Source organism: Coregonus lavaretus, assembly GCF_964263955.1.
Source record: "Coregonus lavaretus genome assembly, contig: HAP1_SCAFFOLD_1202, whole genome shotgun sequence".
NCBI classification, from domain to species: domain Eukaryota; kingdom Metazoa; phylum Chordata; class Actinopteri; order Salmoniformes; family Salmonidae; genus Coregonus; species Coregonus lavaretus.
The window spans coordinates 123,343-140,035 of record NW_028160982.1 but is presented as its reverse complement, the minus strand read 5'-3'; the positions used below and the strand labels follow the sequence as shown (position 1 = coordinate 140,035).

The 16,693-nt window shown below is 45.1% G+C and overlaps 1 protein-coding gene across 1 annotated transcript; it reads right to left on the bottom strand.

Annotated features, from left to right (window-relative positions):
• Positions 1-623: 623 nt before the first annotated feature.
• Positions 624-16,120, bottom strand: LOC311121252 (platelet-derived growth factor subunit A-like). The gene is made up of 6 exons (XM_084195768.1): positions 15,352-16,120; positions 14,840-14,936; positions 11,672-11,767; positions 11,080-11,267; positions 2,065-2,191; positions 624-1,343 (listed from the first exon to the last, which is right to left on the bottom strand). Exons 1-6 carry the CDS (start codon positions 15,415-15,417, stop codon positions 1,333-1,335), a joined length of 585 nt encoding a protein of 194 aa, XP_084051894.1. The 5' UTR covers positions 15,418-16,120; the 3' UTR covers positions 624-1,332.
• Positions 16,121-16,693: the final 573 nt, after the last annotated feature.

Genomic DNA, 16,693 nt, shown 5'->3' with positions numbered 1-16,693 from the left:
AATAGCAGAATAGAATTAGGTCACTTTCAACAACATTGACTTTTTACTATTTTCCTAAGTGTTCTTAGTGAAACCGTTACCTGGGCCTGTATTGACAAAGTGTCTCAGAAAAGAGTGCTGATCTAGGATCAGTGTAGCCTGCTAGATCATAATGAATAAGATTACAATGGACAGGTGGAACCTGATCCTAGATCAGTACTCCTACTCTGAGACGCTTTATGAATACAGGCCCTGCTCTATAACCTGGGCGTTGCTTTGGCATTAGCAGTGTGTTGGTCTTGATATCTACCTCCTTCCTCTCTGTAATGAAGGTATGTATGAGTGAGCGCAGAGATATTCTCAGTTACTAGTTCACAGGGGTTTCATGTTCAAAGTGTCTGAGCATGGGTTATAAGAGGTGACCCTCTCTCTCTCTCTCTCTCTCTCTCTCTCTCTCTCTCTCTCTCTCTCTCTCTCTCTCTCTCTCTCTCTCTCTCTCTCTCTCTCTCTCTCTCTCTCTCTCGACCACATATACTGTTTGTAAAGATAATCATCATATCAAATACTAGACCACATATACTGTAAAGTAGTCAATACTATATTTTCTGACTGACGGGCAAAAACTAAAGACATTATAACATATTGATATTATAAATAGTTTATTAGTAATGTGTAATTGATGTAGCAGATGTTTTAAACCTTCCTTTATGTGAATAACATACCAGAAACTAATCAGGAAGTCAGTCAGTAATAGAAATCGAGGGTTACAAAAATAAGAGGATATACATAATTTAGGTGCTTTTCATTTGAGAACGAGAAGGAGAGTACATCTTGGAATCTTGTAGTACAAAACATAATCCCAGTCATTGTCCTCGGAATCCGATGGAAAATTCTGGAAGCATCCGGAATGATTGGAAGGATTCCAAACCGCTTTAATCCAAAATCATGGGAGTAGTCTTGTAGTCAGAAGTCCTTTATATAAAGACTATAACTCCCATAGTCCTCCAGTATCCAATAATCTACCTCTCTTCTTCTGCCAGTTAGCGTAGTCACGTAATTTGACACCTGTCAATTATCAAATCGAAGCCACACCCACTCCTAATCCCGAAGTTCTTATTTGCATCTTCCACAAGCATCATTCAAGATTCTGGCAATGTTTTGTCTTGTGGGAAGATATAGAATATAACATATATACAATATGTTCTCTGTCCTCTGCCTACTTCTCTTGTTCAACTCAATGCCATGACGCACAACGTGGCTGAAGTTCATATCGCAGTCTGAGAAACGTGAAAGTTTCTGTTGAAAAGACGTTCTCTTCCCTCTTCCACTCTTCTCTCTTCCATCCATCTTTCTTCACCTTACGCCTGAAGGGGTTAAATAAATAGGTACCAAACGTTAGCTTAGCCAATCAGACAATATAAAGCATCCCCCCAGCAAAATAATATAATGTCAAATGTCCACCACTTAAAACAATGAATCTTTGACACCCCCATCTTTCACTACCAAATACAACCTCCATACCCAATGTAATCAGCCAAGGCACCAGTCACCAATTAACCACTTCCTAATTTCACCCCCTCTTCCTGTTCGATTGTTACTGATATCTGATTGGCGATTCCCATGATTGGCGTTTAAACCCAGATCGTTGATTGGCTGTATCGCTAATTGCCTACCGTAATGACACTAATAAACACTTGTGTTTTTCCACATGCCTGAGAAAGGTATGAGAAATTATTTGAGGTTTTCGAGCTTTTTACGTTTCCTCCCTTTACCCTTGGTCCTACTGGGTCCTGTGAATGAAGGGGGAGGAGGGGGAGCAGGCGGAGGAGGGGGAGGAGGGGGAAGAGGGGGAGGAGGGGGAGGAGGGGTATCTATAAAGAAAAAAGGGGAATGAAAAAACGAGTTGAATACCCCGAGGGAGAATCATTTAAGTGGAGAGGAGGACATTCAATTCCTCAACTGTCATCAGTTTATATCAGTGTAGAGAGACACTCTCAGACACTCTCAGACAGGAGCTGACACACACACACACACACACACACACACACACACACTGTATGCAGTAGGGTAGTGTAAGATATTTACCATTGTCTGTATCGTAGAGTTCCTTGATGTGTCGTTTGGAGGAGCATATACACTCAAGGTGCTCCTCCAGCCGCACCAGCACCTCCTTTAGTTTAGGACGCCTCCTCACGTACTCCACCTTAGCCACCTGGAGAGAGAGGGATGGAGAGAGAGGGAGGGGGAGAGAGAGAGAGAGAGAGAGGGATGGAGAGAGGGATGGAGAGAGAGGGATGGAGAGAGAGGAAGGGGGAGAGAGAGAGAGAGATCAGAATGAGTTCGGGAGAATCTCCTCTTTTCCAGGTAATGGAAGGATACAAAAACATTACATTTACATTACATTTACGTCATTTAGCAGACGCTCTTATCCAGAGCGACTTACAGGAGCAATTAGGGTTAAGTGCCTTGCTCAAGGGCACATCTATGACACACACACACCTCCTACACTAACACACACACACACACACCTCCTACACTAACACACACACACACCTCCTACACTAACACACACACCCCTCCTACACTAACACACACACACCCCTCCTACACTAACACACACACACCTCCTACACTAACACACACACACCCCTCCTACACTAACACACACACACACCTCCTACACTAACACACACACACCCCTCCTACACTAACACACACACACACCTCCTACACTAACACACACCCCTCCTACACTAACAGACACACACCCCTCCTACACTAACACACACACACACCTCCTACACTAACACACACACACCTCCTACACTAACACACACACACACCTCCTACACTAACACACACACACACACCTCCTACACTAACACACACACACCTCCTACACTAACACACACACACCTCCTACACTAACACACACACACACCTCCTACACTAACACACACACACCTCCTACACTAACACACACACACCTCCTACACTAACACACACACACCTCCTACACTAACACACACACACACACCTCCTACACTAACACACACCCCTCCTACACTAACACACACACACCTCCTACACTAACACACACACACCTCCTACACTAACACACACACACACCTCCTACACTAACACACACACACCTCCTACACTAACACACACACACACCTCCTACACTAACACACACACACCTCCTACACTAACACACACACACCTCCTACACTAACACACACACACACCTCCTACACTAACACACACACACCTCCTACACTAACACACACACACCTCCTACACTAACACACACACACCTCCTACACTAACACACACACACCTCCTACACTAACACACACACACACCTCCTACACTAACACACACACACCTCCTACACTAACACACACACACACCTCCTACACTAACACACACACACCTCCTACACTAACACACACACACACCTCCTACAGCAGGGTTCTTCAATTCCGGTCCTGGAGGGCCGAAACACTTCTGTTTTTTATTTCTACCTGGTAGTTAATTGCACTCACCTTGTGTCCCAGGTCTGAATTAGCCCCTGATTAGAAGGAGAGGATGAAAAACAGAGGTGTTTCGCCCCTCCAGGACCGGAATTGAAGAACCCTGTCCTACACTAACACACACCCCTCCTACACTAACACACACACACCCCTCCTACACTAACACACACCCCTCCTACACTAACACACACACACACCTCCTCCACTAACACACACACACCCCTCCTACACTAACACACACACACACCTCCTCCACTAACACACACACACCCCTCCTACACTAACACACACACACACCTCCTACACTAACACACACACACCTCCTACACTAACACACACACCTCCTACTCTAACACACACATACCCGCACACGCATGCACGCAAGCAAGCACACACACATTACTGTTCTCTCAGAAAGTGAGCCAAGCCTGCTAGAGCTCCAGGACTGATTGCACAAGCCTCTCTTCTCTTTCAAGTCTGAACATACACAGAGGCAACACACACACACACACACACACACACACACACAAACACACACACACACACACACACACAGAGAGAAAGGTGCTGCTATGTTCCAACATGAACCAGAGCAGCACAGCAGAGACAGTAACACTTATTGGTACAGAGGTTCAGGTGAGGTAAGGCATCTCAGTAGTGTAGGCAAGAGACGCTCCCTCTCCATGTTTTAATAGAGGCTTTTTCTTCTTCTCTAATTTCCTTCTTCTGATTCTGCACTGATAGGAAAGAACTGGACAGATGCCATACTGCTTTATGTTCCCTGTGCTTACAGGGCAGTGTACAGATGTAGGCTCTGAATTTGATCACTCTTTTGTTGCTGAGAACTTTCCTGCATGGCAGGAAATGCTAACTTGTAGTGTATTCAATGTTTAAAAAAGCTTCTAAAGTTTGTAATTTCCACTTTAAAATGTCAGGCTTGATTTGCCCTAACGAAAAATGTATCAACCCCTACATAAAATGTCCATTAATCCACATAATAATTAACATGTCCTGTTGCTGCCAGATTATTTTCCTGCTGTAGTAAACTGGCTCAAATTAAGATCCTAAGGGAGGAGACATAGAAAGGAAGGAGACATGGAGAAGAACCCATTTTAGGCTATTGAGATGCAGCCATGAGGGAGTTTTTAAGTTTCCTACCTGTCAATTGGAAAAAGTCTTCAATATGAAATACAGAGGAAAAAGACATGAGTCAACTCAAAGGTGTGTAACACGAGGTGTGTTTGGGTTCTCAGTAAACCATCAGGTCATATTAATATGACTATGTCCCTCCAGCTGTTATCTCCCCAGAAAGGAATCATAAAGTCAGACATAACAATGGAACCTTTGTCTCTCTCCCACCAGTAGAAACTGGAATGGCGGGAAACAGACTGTGGACCCAGAGAAACCATGGGAGATTAATACACAGAGCCAAGACCAGTATGAGCCAATGAAAAACAACTGTCCGCTGTTCTGGCACTGGTGAATGGTTTCTGGAATAGCAGAGACGGGCAAGCTAGCATGCACATGCACACACACATTGACACACCCTCAACGGCTTCTCCTGGACGTCACACAGTGTGCGAAAGTGTGTGTGCGTGCATGTGTGTGTGCGTCCGTGCATGTGTGCGTCCGTGCGTGCACTCACACGTGTATGTGTGTGTGTTTCCGCTCCATAGTTCTGTCTCTGTAGTTGAATCTCAGGATATACAGGAGACTTATCTTTTGATTTCCTCTCTGTCAAAGACAAAGAGAAAGAAAGAACGAATGAAAGAAGAAAAGGAAAAAGAATGAAAGAGAGAGAAAGACCCTTTCATCTGATATTGAGTATCAAAAGGGGATCAAATCTACGCCCTCCCTTCTCTCCTCATCTGTCCATTCCTCTCATCCCTCCGCTCTCTCTATCCCTCCTCATCTCTCCTCACCACCCCGCTTACTTCCTGCTACTGTCATGCTTCATCTGTCCATTCCTCTCATCCCTCCTCATCTCTCCTCACCACCCTGCTTACTTCCTGCTACTGACATGCTTCATCTGTCCATTCCTCTCTATCCCTCCTCATCTCTCCTCACCACCCTGCTTACTTCCTGCTACTGACATGCTTCATCTGTCCATTCCTCTCATCCCTCCTCATCTCTCCTCACCACCCTGCTTACTTCCTGCTACTGTCATGCTTCATCTGTCCATTCCTCTCTATCCCTCCTCATCTCTCCTCACCACCCTGCTTACTTCCTGCTACTGTCATGCTTCATCTGTCCATTCCTCTCATCCCTCCTCATCTCTCCTCACCACCCTGCTTACTTCCTGCTACTGTCATGCTTCATCTGTCCATTCCTCTCTATCCCTCCTCATCTCTCCTCACCACCCTGCTTACTTCCTGCTACTGACATGCTTCATCTGTCCATTCCTCTCTATCCCTCCTCATCTCTCCTCACCACCCTGCTTACTTCCTGCTACTGACATGCTTCATCTGTCCATTCCTCTCATCCCTCCTCATCTCTCCTCACCACCCTGCTTACTTCCTGCTACTGTCATGCTTCATCTGTCCATTCCTCTCTATCCCTCCTCATCTCTCCTCACCACCCTGCTTACTTCCTGCTACTGTCATGCTTCATCTGTCCATTCCTCTCTATCCCTCCTCATCTCTCCTCACCACCCTGCTTACTTCCTGCTACTCTCATGCTTCATCTGTCCATTCCTCTCTATCCCTCCTCATCTCTCCTCACCACCCTGCTTACTTCCTGCTACTGTCATGCTTCATCTGTCCATTCCTCTCATCCCTCCTCATCTCTCCTCACAACCCTGCTTACTTCCTGCTACTGTCATGCTTCATCTGTCCATTCCTCTCATCCCTCCTCATCTCTCCTCACCACCCTGCTTACTTCCTGCTACTGTCATGCTTCATCTGTCCATTCCTCTCATCCCTCCTCATCTCTCCTCACCACCCTGCTTACTTCCTGCTACTGTCATGCTTCATCTGTCCATTCCTCTCATCCCTCCGCTCTCTCTATCCGACCATCCCTCCCCCCTTCAAAACACTGCTTCTCTCTTTCTCACTGCATTTATGCACAGTTAGATTTCCTCCAATAGTTATGTATCTTATTTGCAGGGATATCTCTATGACCTTTGACCCTCTATCTGAGGTCTACAACAGATAGCGCCGCCCCACCCAGTTCAGATCAGTTCAGATCAGTTCAGTTCAGATCAGTTCAGTCCAGTCCAGTTCAGTTCAGTCTAGTCCAGTTCAGATCAGTTCAGACTGTATTCAATAGGCACTAAACAGAAGAACATTTACCTAAACAGGGAGGGACTACCTCGGCACCCAGAAATAACAACTTCTTCCTCTGTGTGAACCGTCTGAGGAACAGCTAAGCCAGACAGACAGCATCTTTAGTCCTTTAATTTTTTATAAATTGTTTATTTAACTAGGCAAGTCAGTTAAGAACAAATTCTTATTTACAATGACGGCCTACACCGGCCAAACCCGGACGACGCTGGGCCAATTCTGCGCCGCCCTATGGGACTCCCAATCACGGCCTGGAATCAAACCAGGGGGTCTGTAGTGACGCCTCAAGCACTGAGATGCAGTGCCTTAGACCGCTGCGCCACTCGGGAGCCCAATAGACAGAGGACTGAGGAGCCATTCACTCAGAGGAAAACAGGGAGTGGGGAAAAGGGCAGGGATCTGGCCAGGACCGAGGGTGATCTGTCTGTCCTGCAAACAAAATAACCCCCGCAGTGAATACACTGAAGCACTGAGATCATGAACACACCCACTATCCTCCTCGGCTCAGACGATGGTAAACTGGCTGGAAATCCTGAGCGCATGAACACTCACTTACTGAGCAGAGCTTCCAGTTGGCAATGTGTGTGGGTGTCAGACGGCAGGGTTTACTAGCTGTTATGTGCCAGCCCTGGCAGAGATCAAAGACAAATGATTATGTTCTTGCGGTCGCGAGGGAGTCTCCTGGCCTGGCACATACACACATACACACATACACACACATATACACACATACAGTGGGGAGAACAAGTATTTGTTACACTGCCGATTTTGCAGGTTTTCCTACTTACAAAGCATGTAGAGGTCTGTAATTTTTATCATAGGTACACTTCAACTGTGAGAGACGGAATCTAAAATCTAAACAAAAATCCAGAAAATCACATTGTATGATTTTTAAGTAATTAATTTGCATTTTATTGCATGACATAAGTATTTGATCACCTACCAACCAGTAAGAATTCCGGCTCTCACAGACCTGTTAGTTTTTCTTTAAGAAGCACTCCTGTTCTCCACTCATTACCTGTATTAACTGCACCTGTTTGAACTCGTTACCTGTATAAAAGACACCTGTCCACACACTCAATCAAACAGACTCCAACCTCTCCACAATGGTCAAGACCAGAGAGCTGTGTAAGGACATCAGGGATAAAATTGTAGACCTGCACAAGGCTGGGATGGGCTACAGGACAAAAGGCAAGCAGCTTGGTGAGAAGGCAACAACTGTTGGCGCAATTATTAGAAAATGGAAGAAGTTCAAGATGACGGTCAATCATCCTCGTTCTGGGGCTCCACGCAAGATCTCATCTCGTGGGGCATCAATGATCATGAGGAAGGTGAGGGATCAGCCCAGAACTACACGGCAGGACCTGGTCAATGACCTGAAGAGAGCTGGGACCACAGTCTCAAAGAAAACCATTAGTAACACACTACGCCGTCATGGATTAAAATCCTGCAGCGCACGCAAGGTCCCCCTGCTCAAGCCAGCGCATGTCCAGGCCCGTCTGAAGTTTGCCAATGAACATCTGGATGATCCAGAGGAGGAATGGGAGAAGGTCATGTGGTCTGATGAGACAAAAATAGAGCTTTTTGGTCTAAATTCCACTCGCCGTGTTTGGAGGAAGAAGAAGGATGAGTACAACTCCAAGAACACCATCCCAACCGTGAAGCATGGAGGTGGAAACATCATTCTTTGGGGATGCTTTTCTGCAAAGGGGACAGGACGACTGCACCGTATTGAGGGGAGGATGGATGGGGCCATGTATCGCGAGATCTTGGCCAACAACTTCCCCTCAGTAAGAGCATTGAAGATGGGTCGTGGCTGGGTCTTCCAGCATGACAACGACCCGAAACACACAACCAGGGCAACTAAGGAGTGGCTCCGTAAGAAGCATCTCAAGGTCCTGGAGTGGCCTAGCCAGTCTCCAGACCTGAACCCAATAGAAAATCTTTGGAGGGAGCTGAAAGTCCATATTGCCCAGCGACAGCCCCAAAACGTGAAGGATCTGGAGAAGGTCTGTATGGAGGAGTGGGCCAAAATCCCTGCTGCAGTGTGTGCAAACCTGGTCAAGACCTACAGGAAACGTATGATCTCTGTAATTGCAAACAAAGGTTTCTGTACCAAATATTAAGTTCTGCTTTTCTGATGTATCAAATACTTATGTCATGCAATAAAATGCAAATGAATTACTTAAAAATGATACAATGTGATTTTCTGGATGTTGAAGTGTACCTATGATAAAAATTACAGACCTCTACATGCTTTGTAAGTAGGAAAACCTGCAAAATCGGCAGTGTATCAAATACTTGTTCTCCCCACTGTATACACACACACACACATACTCATTCAAGGGTTTTTCTTTATTTTTTACTATTTTCTACATTGTAGAATAATAGTGAAGACATCAAAACTATGAAATAACACATATGGAATCATGTAGTAACCAAAAAAGTGTATTGTATATTTGAGATTCTTCAAAGTAGCCACCCTTTGCCTTGATGACAGCTTTGCACACTCTTAGCATTCTCTCAACCAGCTTCATGATGTAGTCACCTGGAATGCATTTCAATTAACAGGTGTGCCTTCTTAAAAGTTAATTTGTGGAATTTCTTTCCTTCTTAATCTGTTTGAGCAAATCAGTTGTGTTGTGACAAGATAGGGGTGGTATACAGAAGATAGCCCTATTTGGTAAAAGACCAAGTCCATATTATGGCAAGAAAAGCTCAAATAAGCAAAGAGAAATGACAGTACATCATTACTTTAAGACATGAAGGTCAGTCAATACAGAACATTTCAAGAACTTTGAAAGTTTCTTCAAGTGCAGTAGCAAAAACCATCAAGTGCTATGATGAAACTGGCTCTCATGAGGAACACCATAGGAAAGGAAGACCCAGAGTTACCTCTGCTGCAGAGGACAAGTTCATTAAAGTTACCAGCCTCAGATTGCAGCCCAAATAAATGCTTCACAGAGTTCAAGTAACAGACACATCTCAATATCAACTATTCAGAGGAGACTGCGTGAATCAGGCCTTCATGGTCGAATTGCTACAAAGAAACCACTACTAAAGGACACCAATAAGAAGAAGAGACTTGCTTGGACCAAGAAACACGAGCAATGGACATTAGACCGGTGGAAATCTGTCCTTTGGTCTGATGAGTCCAAATTTGAGTTTTGTGGTTCCAACTGCTGTGTCTTTGTGAGATGCAGAGTAGGTGAACGGATGATCTCCGCATGTGTGGTTCCCACTGTGAAGCATGGAGGAAGAGGTGTGATGGTGTGGGGGTGCTTTGCTGGTGACACTGTCTGTGATTTATTTAGAATTCAAGGCACACTTAACCAGCATGGCTAACACAGCATTCTGCAGCGATACGCCATCCCATCTGGTTTGCGCTTAGTGGAACTATCATTTGTTTTTCAACAGGACAATGACCCAAAACACACCTCAATGCTGTGTAAGGGCTATTTGACCAAGAAGGAGAGTGATGGAGTGCTGCATCAGATGACCTGGCCTCCACAATCCCCCGACCTCAACCCAATTGAGATGGTATGGGATGAGTTGGACCGCAGAGTGAAGGAAAAGCAGCCAACAAGTGCTCAGCATATGTGGGAACTCCTTCAAGACTGTTGGAAAAGCATTCCTCATGAAGCTGGTTGAGAGAATGCCAAGAGTGTGCAAAGCTTTCATCAAGGCAAAGGGTGGCTACATTGAAGAATCCAAAATGTAAAATATATTTTGATTTGTTTCACACTTTTTTGGTTACTACATGATTCCATATGTGTTATTTCATAGTTTTGATGTCTTCACTATTATTCTACAATGTAGAAAATAGTAAAAATAAAGAAAACCCTTGAATGAGTAGGTGTGTCCAAACTTTTGACTGGTACTGTACATATACACATATACACGTATGCAGGCATGAATACATACACACACACACACACTAGCACAGACCTAGCCAGGCAAACCCAGCCAAGGGGAGCTGGACTAGGAGCCAGGGATTGAATGGTTGAGCTGCTGCAAGTGTGTGTGTGTGTGTGTGTGTGTGTGTGTGTGTGTGTGTGTGTGTGTGTGTGTGTGTGTGTGTGTGTGTGTGTGTGTGTGTGTGTGTGTGTGTATGTGTGTGTGGACGTGTGTGTGTGTTTATGTATGTGTGTGTATGTATGTGTGTATGTGTGTGTGTGTTCGTGCGTGTGTGTGTACGTGTGTGTGTGTGTGTATGTGCGTGCCTGCGTGTGTGTGAGAGGAGAGAGAGAGAATCTCTCAGAGAAGGTGTGGATCTCTCCTACCTTGACAGTGCGATGGTGCTTGCGGGAGGGCAGGCAGTGCATGTTGCTGGTGTTGCAGCATCCGGTACATCTCTTCACCTCTACACAGGGAGGCCAGATGATGAAGTTAGCGGAGGTGTGATCCACGTGGCTCCGAGGGATCTCGTAGATCACCGTACGAGTCTTACACACCGCGGGTAACGCCTCCTCTGGGGTCAAAGGGGAGGGGGAGAGGTTAAAGGTGAAACATAACAGCATAGAGAGAAAGTAGTGTTGGAAGTATACACACACACACAGACTCACACAGAGAGAGACACACACAAAGAGAGAGACACACACAGAGAGAGAGACACACACACACAGAGAGACACACACAGAGAGACACACACACAGAGAGACACACACAGAGAGACACACAGAGAGAGAGAGACACACACAGAGAGAGAGACACACAGAGAGAGAGACACACACACAGAGAGAGAGACACACACACACACACACAGAGAGACACACACAGAGAGACACACACACACAGAGAGACACACACACACAGAGAGACACACACACACAGATATGCATGAACACAACTACAAAGACACACACACACACTTACCGATACTCCTCTTGTGTCTGGAGTGTGTCTGTGAGTAGCTGTAGGAGAAGGCCTTGTTGTGGTACCTCTGTTCGTTCTCCCCCAACACCTCATTCTCTGTTGACCACAACAACATCAATGTCATGTTAACCCTACACTAGCTGGGCCATTCAGAAGCAGACCAACACTAAAGGGGAAGAGAGAGAAGCTTGAACTCAGAAAAGCTCAAAAGAACTGTGTCCCCTCTGTAAAGGAACAATCCCTTATCATCACCATGACAACCATAAGCCTTCTGCTTACCAACATAACAGCTTTGGTTGTTAATCAGGTGTGTAAGGAACCTTCAACCTTCCACTTCAAAATGACCTTGTTTGTCCTTTCAGCTCTATATTGACCTGTTTGGGGTCTCTCTCTCAAAGTATATATTTTTGCTACCCAAATACTGACCCCACAGAGAGTGTAGACTGTAGAGGGTGTGTGTATGATTATGTGTGTCTGTGTGTGTGTTCCTTGCAAGTGTGTGTGTGTGACAGCACTTACGTGCAGGAACTTAAGTGCTTGCTGTATGTCTTGACCAATAGAAAGCCTCCTAGATCCTCCCTCTCCTTCCTCCTGACACGCAGGAATTTCACCATGAATTATACATACCAGCACAGCAGCCATTCAGCCCTCAGTGTGTGTGTGTGTGTGTGTGTGTGTGTGTGCCATTCAGCCTTCCACTGCTGCTCCACAAATAATGGACAGCATGACAGCAGCATAAAGCCGACAGCCACTTGACCCCCAAGCGCTGAGGAGACAGCTGAGTAGCAGACAGGCCTATTTGCATCTCAATAATGGCAGAATTAATGGTGGGGTGTAGTCAAGACCAAATGAAAAAAGATGAAAAAACGATAAGAACTGAAGAATGTAGAATGGAGAGAGGTTACTAAGTAGCCTAACAATGAATGGCTTTAAACGTTTCATTAGGGTATGCTTCAAGCCCTTTTACACACCTTCTCCCTTACTCCACCAGTCTCCAATTATGTGTTCAGTGTCCTAAAGTTAATTTCATGTGGAATAAAAAGTGTAAAACAGATCCAAGTTTGACACAAGCAGCAGTCACCAAGTTCATGGTGGCTGTCCTCGCAGCACCCCGAGCAGTGGGACAGGAACAACTCCCGCTATCTACAGCAGAAGCTGGTGAGGCCTTTTTTTGTACCCACCCGCGAGAGGGGCGTGCCTTTGGCCGGGGCATCATCCCATGGAGATTCATTGACTCTTTCTCTCTAAGCTGCAGGAAATAACTCCTCAAATTCAACATCTCTTATGTACAGTTGTGGTCAAAAGTTTTGAGAATGACACAAATACTAATTTTCACAAAGTCTGCTGCCTCAGTTTTGATGATGGCAATTTGCATATACTCCAGAATGTCATGAAGAGTGATCAGATGAATTGCAATTAATTGCAAAGTCCCTCTTTGCCATGAAAATGAACTTAATCCCAAAAAAACATTTCCACTGCATTTCAGCCCTGCCAAAAAAGGACCACCTGCCATCATGTCAGTGATTCTCTCGTTAACACAGGTGAGAGTGTTGACGAGGACAAGGCTGGAGATCACTCTGTCATGCTGATTGAGTTAGAATAACAGACTGGAAGCTTTAAAAGGAGGGTGGTGCTTGAAATCATTGTTCTTCCTCTGTTGACCATGGTTACCTGCAAGGAAACACGTGCCGTCATCATTGCTTTGCACAAAAGGGCTTCACAGGCAAGGATATTGCTGCTAGTAAGATTGCACCTAAATCAACCATTTATCGGATCATCAAGAACTTCAAGGAGAGAGGTTCAATTGTTGTGAAGGCGTCAGGGCGCCCAAGAAAGTCCAGCAAGCGCCAGGACCGTCTCCTAAAGTTGATTCAGCTGCGGGACTGATATTCTGCAAAAGGTACAGGGATTGGACTGCTGAGGACTGGGGTAAAGTCATTTTCTCTGATGAATCCCCGTTCCGATTGTTTGGGGCATCCGGAAAACACCTTGTCCGGAGAAGACAAGGTGAGCGCTACCATCAGTCCTGTGTCATGCCAACAGTAAAGCATCCTGAGACCATTCATGTGTGGGGTTGCTACTCAGCCAAGGGAGTGGGCTCACTCACAATTTTGCCTAAGAACACAGACATGAATAAAGAATGGTACCAACACATCCTCCGAGAGCAACTTCTCCCAACCATCCAAGAACAGTTTGGTAACGACCAATGCCTTTTCCAGCATGATGGAGCACCTTGCCATAAGGCAAAAGTGATAACTAAGTGGCTCGGGGAACAAAACATTGAAATGTTGGGTCCATGGCCAGGAAACTCCCCAGACCTTAATCCCATTGAGAACTTGTGGTCGATCCTCAAGAGGCGGGTGGACAAACAAAAACCGACAAATTCTGACAAACTCCAACCATTGATTATGCAAGAATGGGCTGCCATCAGTCAGGATGAGGCCCAGAAGTTAATTGACAGCATGCCAGGGCGGATTGCAGAGGTCTTGAAAAAGAAGGGTCAACACTGCAAATATTGACTCTTTGCATAAACTTAATGTAATTGTCAATAAATATGGAATGCTTGTAATTATACTTCAGTATACCATAGTAACATCTGACAAAAATATCTCATAACACTGAAGCAGCGAACTTTGTGAAGACCAATCCTTGTGTTATTCTCAAAACTTTTGACCACGACTGTAGCAGACTGACTTGTCCAAGTTGCCCACAGACTAACAGACTATAACAAACAAGACAGTCATAGCACCTCTTTACACCTCTCTCTTCCTTCCTTCAAAGGGTACACTCTTAGAAAAAAAGTTTCTGGATAAAACCAAAAGGGTTCTATGCTTGCTTCATATATGGCACCCCTTAAGGTTCAATATAGAACCCTATATGGAACCCAAGGGTTCTATATAGAACAAATGTTGGTTCAGTGAATAAGAACCCCTGGGGTTCTGATTAAACAACCCCATAAGAGGGTTCTATATAGAACTTTTAGGGGTGCCATATATGAAGCAAGCAATATAACCCTTTTTGGTTCTATCCAGAACCTTTTTATCTAAGAGTGTAGGCTGCTTCTGGCATGTTGTGTTGAGCTCAATTCAGTGTCTTTACTGAAGCCTAGCCCTAGGCTGTGTAATAAAAGTATTGAATGAAGACTGATATAAGAGGCTTTAGGCCTACCTACGGAGTCTAGCTCCAGGAGCCGCTGGAGGTCGCTGATGCTGCGGATCTCACTGCGGGACAGCCGCTCCAACAGCTCCCGGGGGAGCTGGGCCTCCTGGAAGAAAAGGAAAACATTCAAAGGAAAATAACAGCACTTTATTAACTACACAGACGTCATTGTACAGTAATGGATAGTGCGGCTATAGAGGTGGTGTGTGTGTGACTATATAGCGCTGAAGAAGTGTTTTAAGGACAAATCTGCGCACATGTTAGGGGGTGGTATAATGCATTAATGCACACTTAGTTTGCACTTGTTGCTGAGAAGCCATACATTCCCCCAATTGTCATATAATTTATGGAAGGAGTTACAGCAAAGCTACTCTGGAGTTTTTCTCGTAAATACGCATAAATGGAGCATGAGTGGACAAACGTTGCACCTGCCAACGAAGTAAGCGTTGCACTAAAAACGGCATAATTTGAACTAAATTGGCCCATACAAACCAGAACTCGCATAAAAGTCCTTTATATACCTCAGCCGTGGTGCGTAACAGGCACAATAAGCAGGCGAGGAGGAAGCTCAGAAAAGCGGCTCTCATCTCCTTTCACGTCCGTTGGGCTCCAGAACGAGAGAAAGTTCCAATAGTTCCACCAACACCGTTCCAGAACCAGGAGCCGAGGCGTCGCTCCCAAACCCCGGGAATCCAGTACCATCCCTCGGGTGGAGCCGCTACCTCCACGACGCTACAGCCGGTAGTCCGAATTATTTGGCTATCATAGGCAATTTGGCGAGGTTAAAAATGTGACTTCTTGGGTATTCATTTAGGTTTACATTTAAGACGGACGTTTATTGAGGTCAGTTGGGTTTCCTACTCCTCTTTTGGCCACAGAAGCAACACAGGAGCAGGAGATGGGTCGGAGTTACGGCACCTGAGAGAAGAACTATCTATGCTTATAAGAACTTCCAGATGTGAGAAATATAATAATTTTGCTGATTAGGCTATAATCCACTTGAAGTGAAGACGTCTAGTAGTGACACATTTAAGTGTCTTAATCCCTTATGCATTTTGGCACAATGCTCTGAGAATATAATATTTCACTATCCATTAAAATTTTATGCGAGACTTCCAAAAAATATAAACTTGATGTCCCGTTTATATCTTCAAATGGAGATAAGGTAAAAAATAATGTCACGCAGTCCGCATGTCCCGGTTGTTCTCATCAAACGGTTTTTGTAGCCTATTAGATCCCTTCAAAGCGGGCCCCGCACGCTGTATCCTTGTCGTGTGATCTCCGTAGTGAATGAAGTCGGAACGCTTTGAGTCATATGATATAGCTACGCGCTGCTGGGGCGCGGTCACGATGCAACTCCGCTCCGCTCTCCGGTTGCGCGCTCGGTAACTACAGACGGATAGATAGCCTATAAAGGAGTCCATTGGCTTTTGACTGTGGGCTCGCTCACATCAGTCCATTCAACGCACCAGACATCTTTCGTGCATCATTTGTCAAGTTCAGGTGCGTTGCAGATCAATGCAATTATGGGGATGATGATGGTGATGATGATAGTGGCGATGTTGATGATGATGCTGGTGATGATAGTGATGATGGTGATGATGCTGGTGATGATGACGGTGATGATGATTGTGTTGATGATGGTGATGATCTCTATAAACATCATAGCCTGTAACTGTCCCTAAATGCCCTGGGTTTTTTTTTACTACACAATGGCAGGTTACTAGTTAACACATTAAAGCCACATTTGATCCCCTCTAAAGCACTAATCATTACATTTTAAGGGACTGAGCTAATTTATAACAAAGTACCCACCCATGGGTGAGTAGTTTAGGGAGTTTATAACCTAAAAAGTCGCTGGAG

Coding starts and splice junctions, on each gene's coding strand:
- LOC311121252 (XM_084195768.1), bottom strand. CDS start 15,417: ATGAGAGCCGCTTTTCTGAGCTTCCTCCTCGCCTGCTTATTGTGCCTG. Junction 11,268..11,671: donor CAGACACAAGAGGAGTATCG/GTAAGTGTGTGT, acceptor CTTTGACCCCAG/AGGAGGCGTTACCCGCGGTG. Junction 2,192..11,079: donor AGCACCATCGCACTGTCAAG/GTAGGAGAGATC, acceptor CTCTCTCTCCAG/GTGGCTAAGGTGGAGTACGT.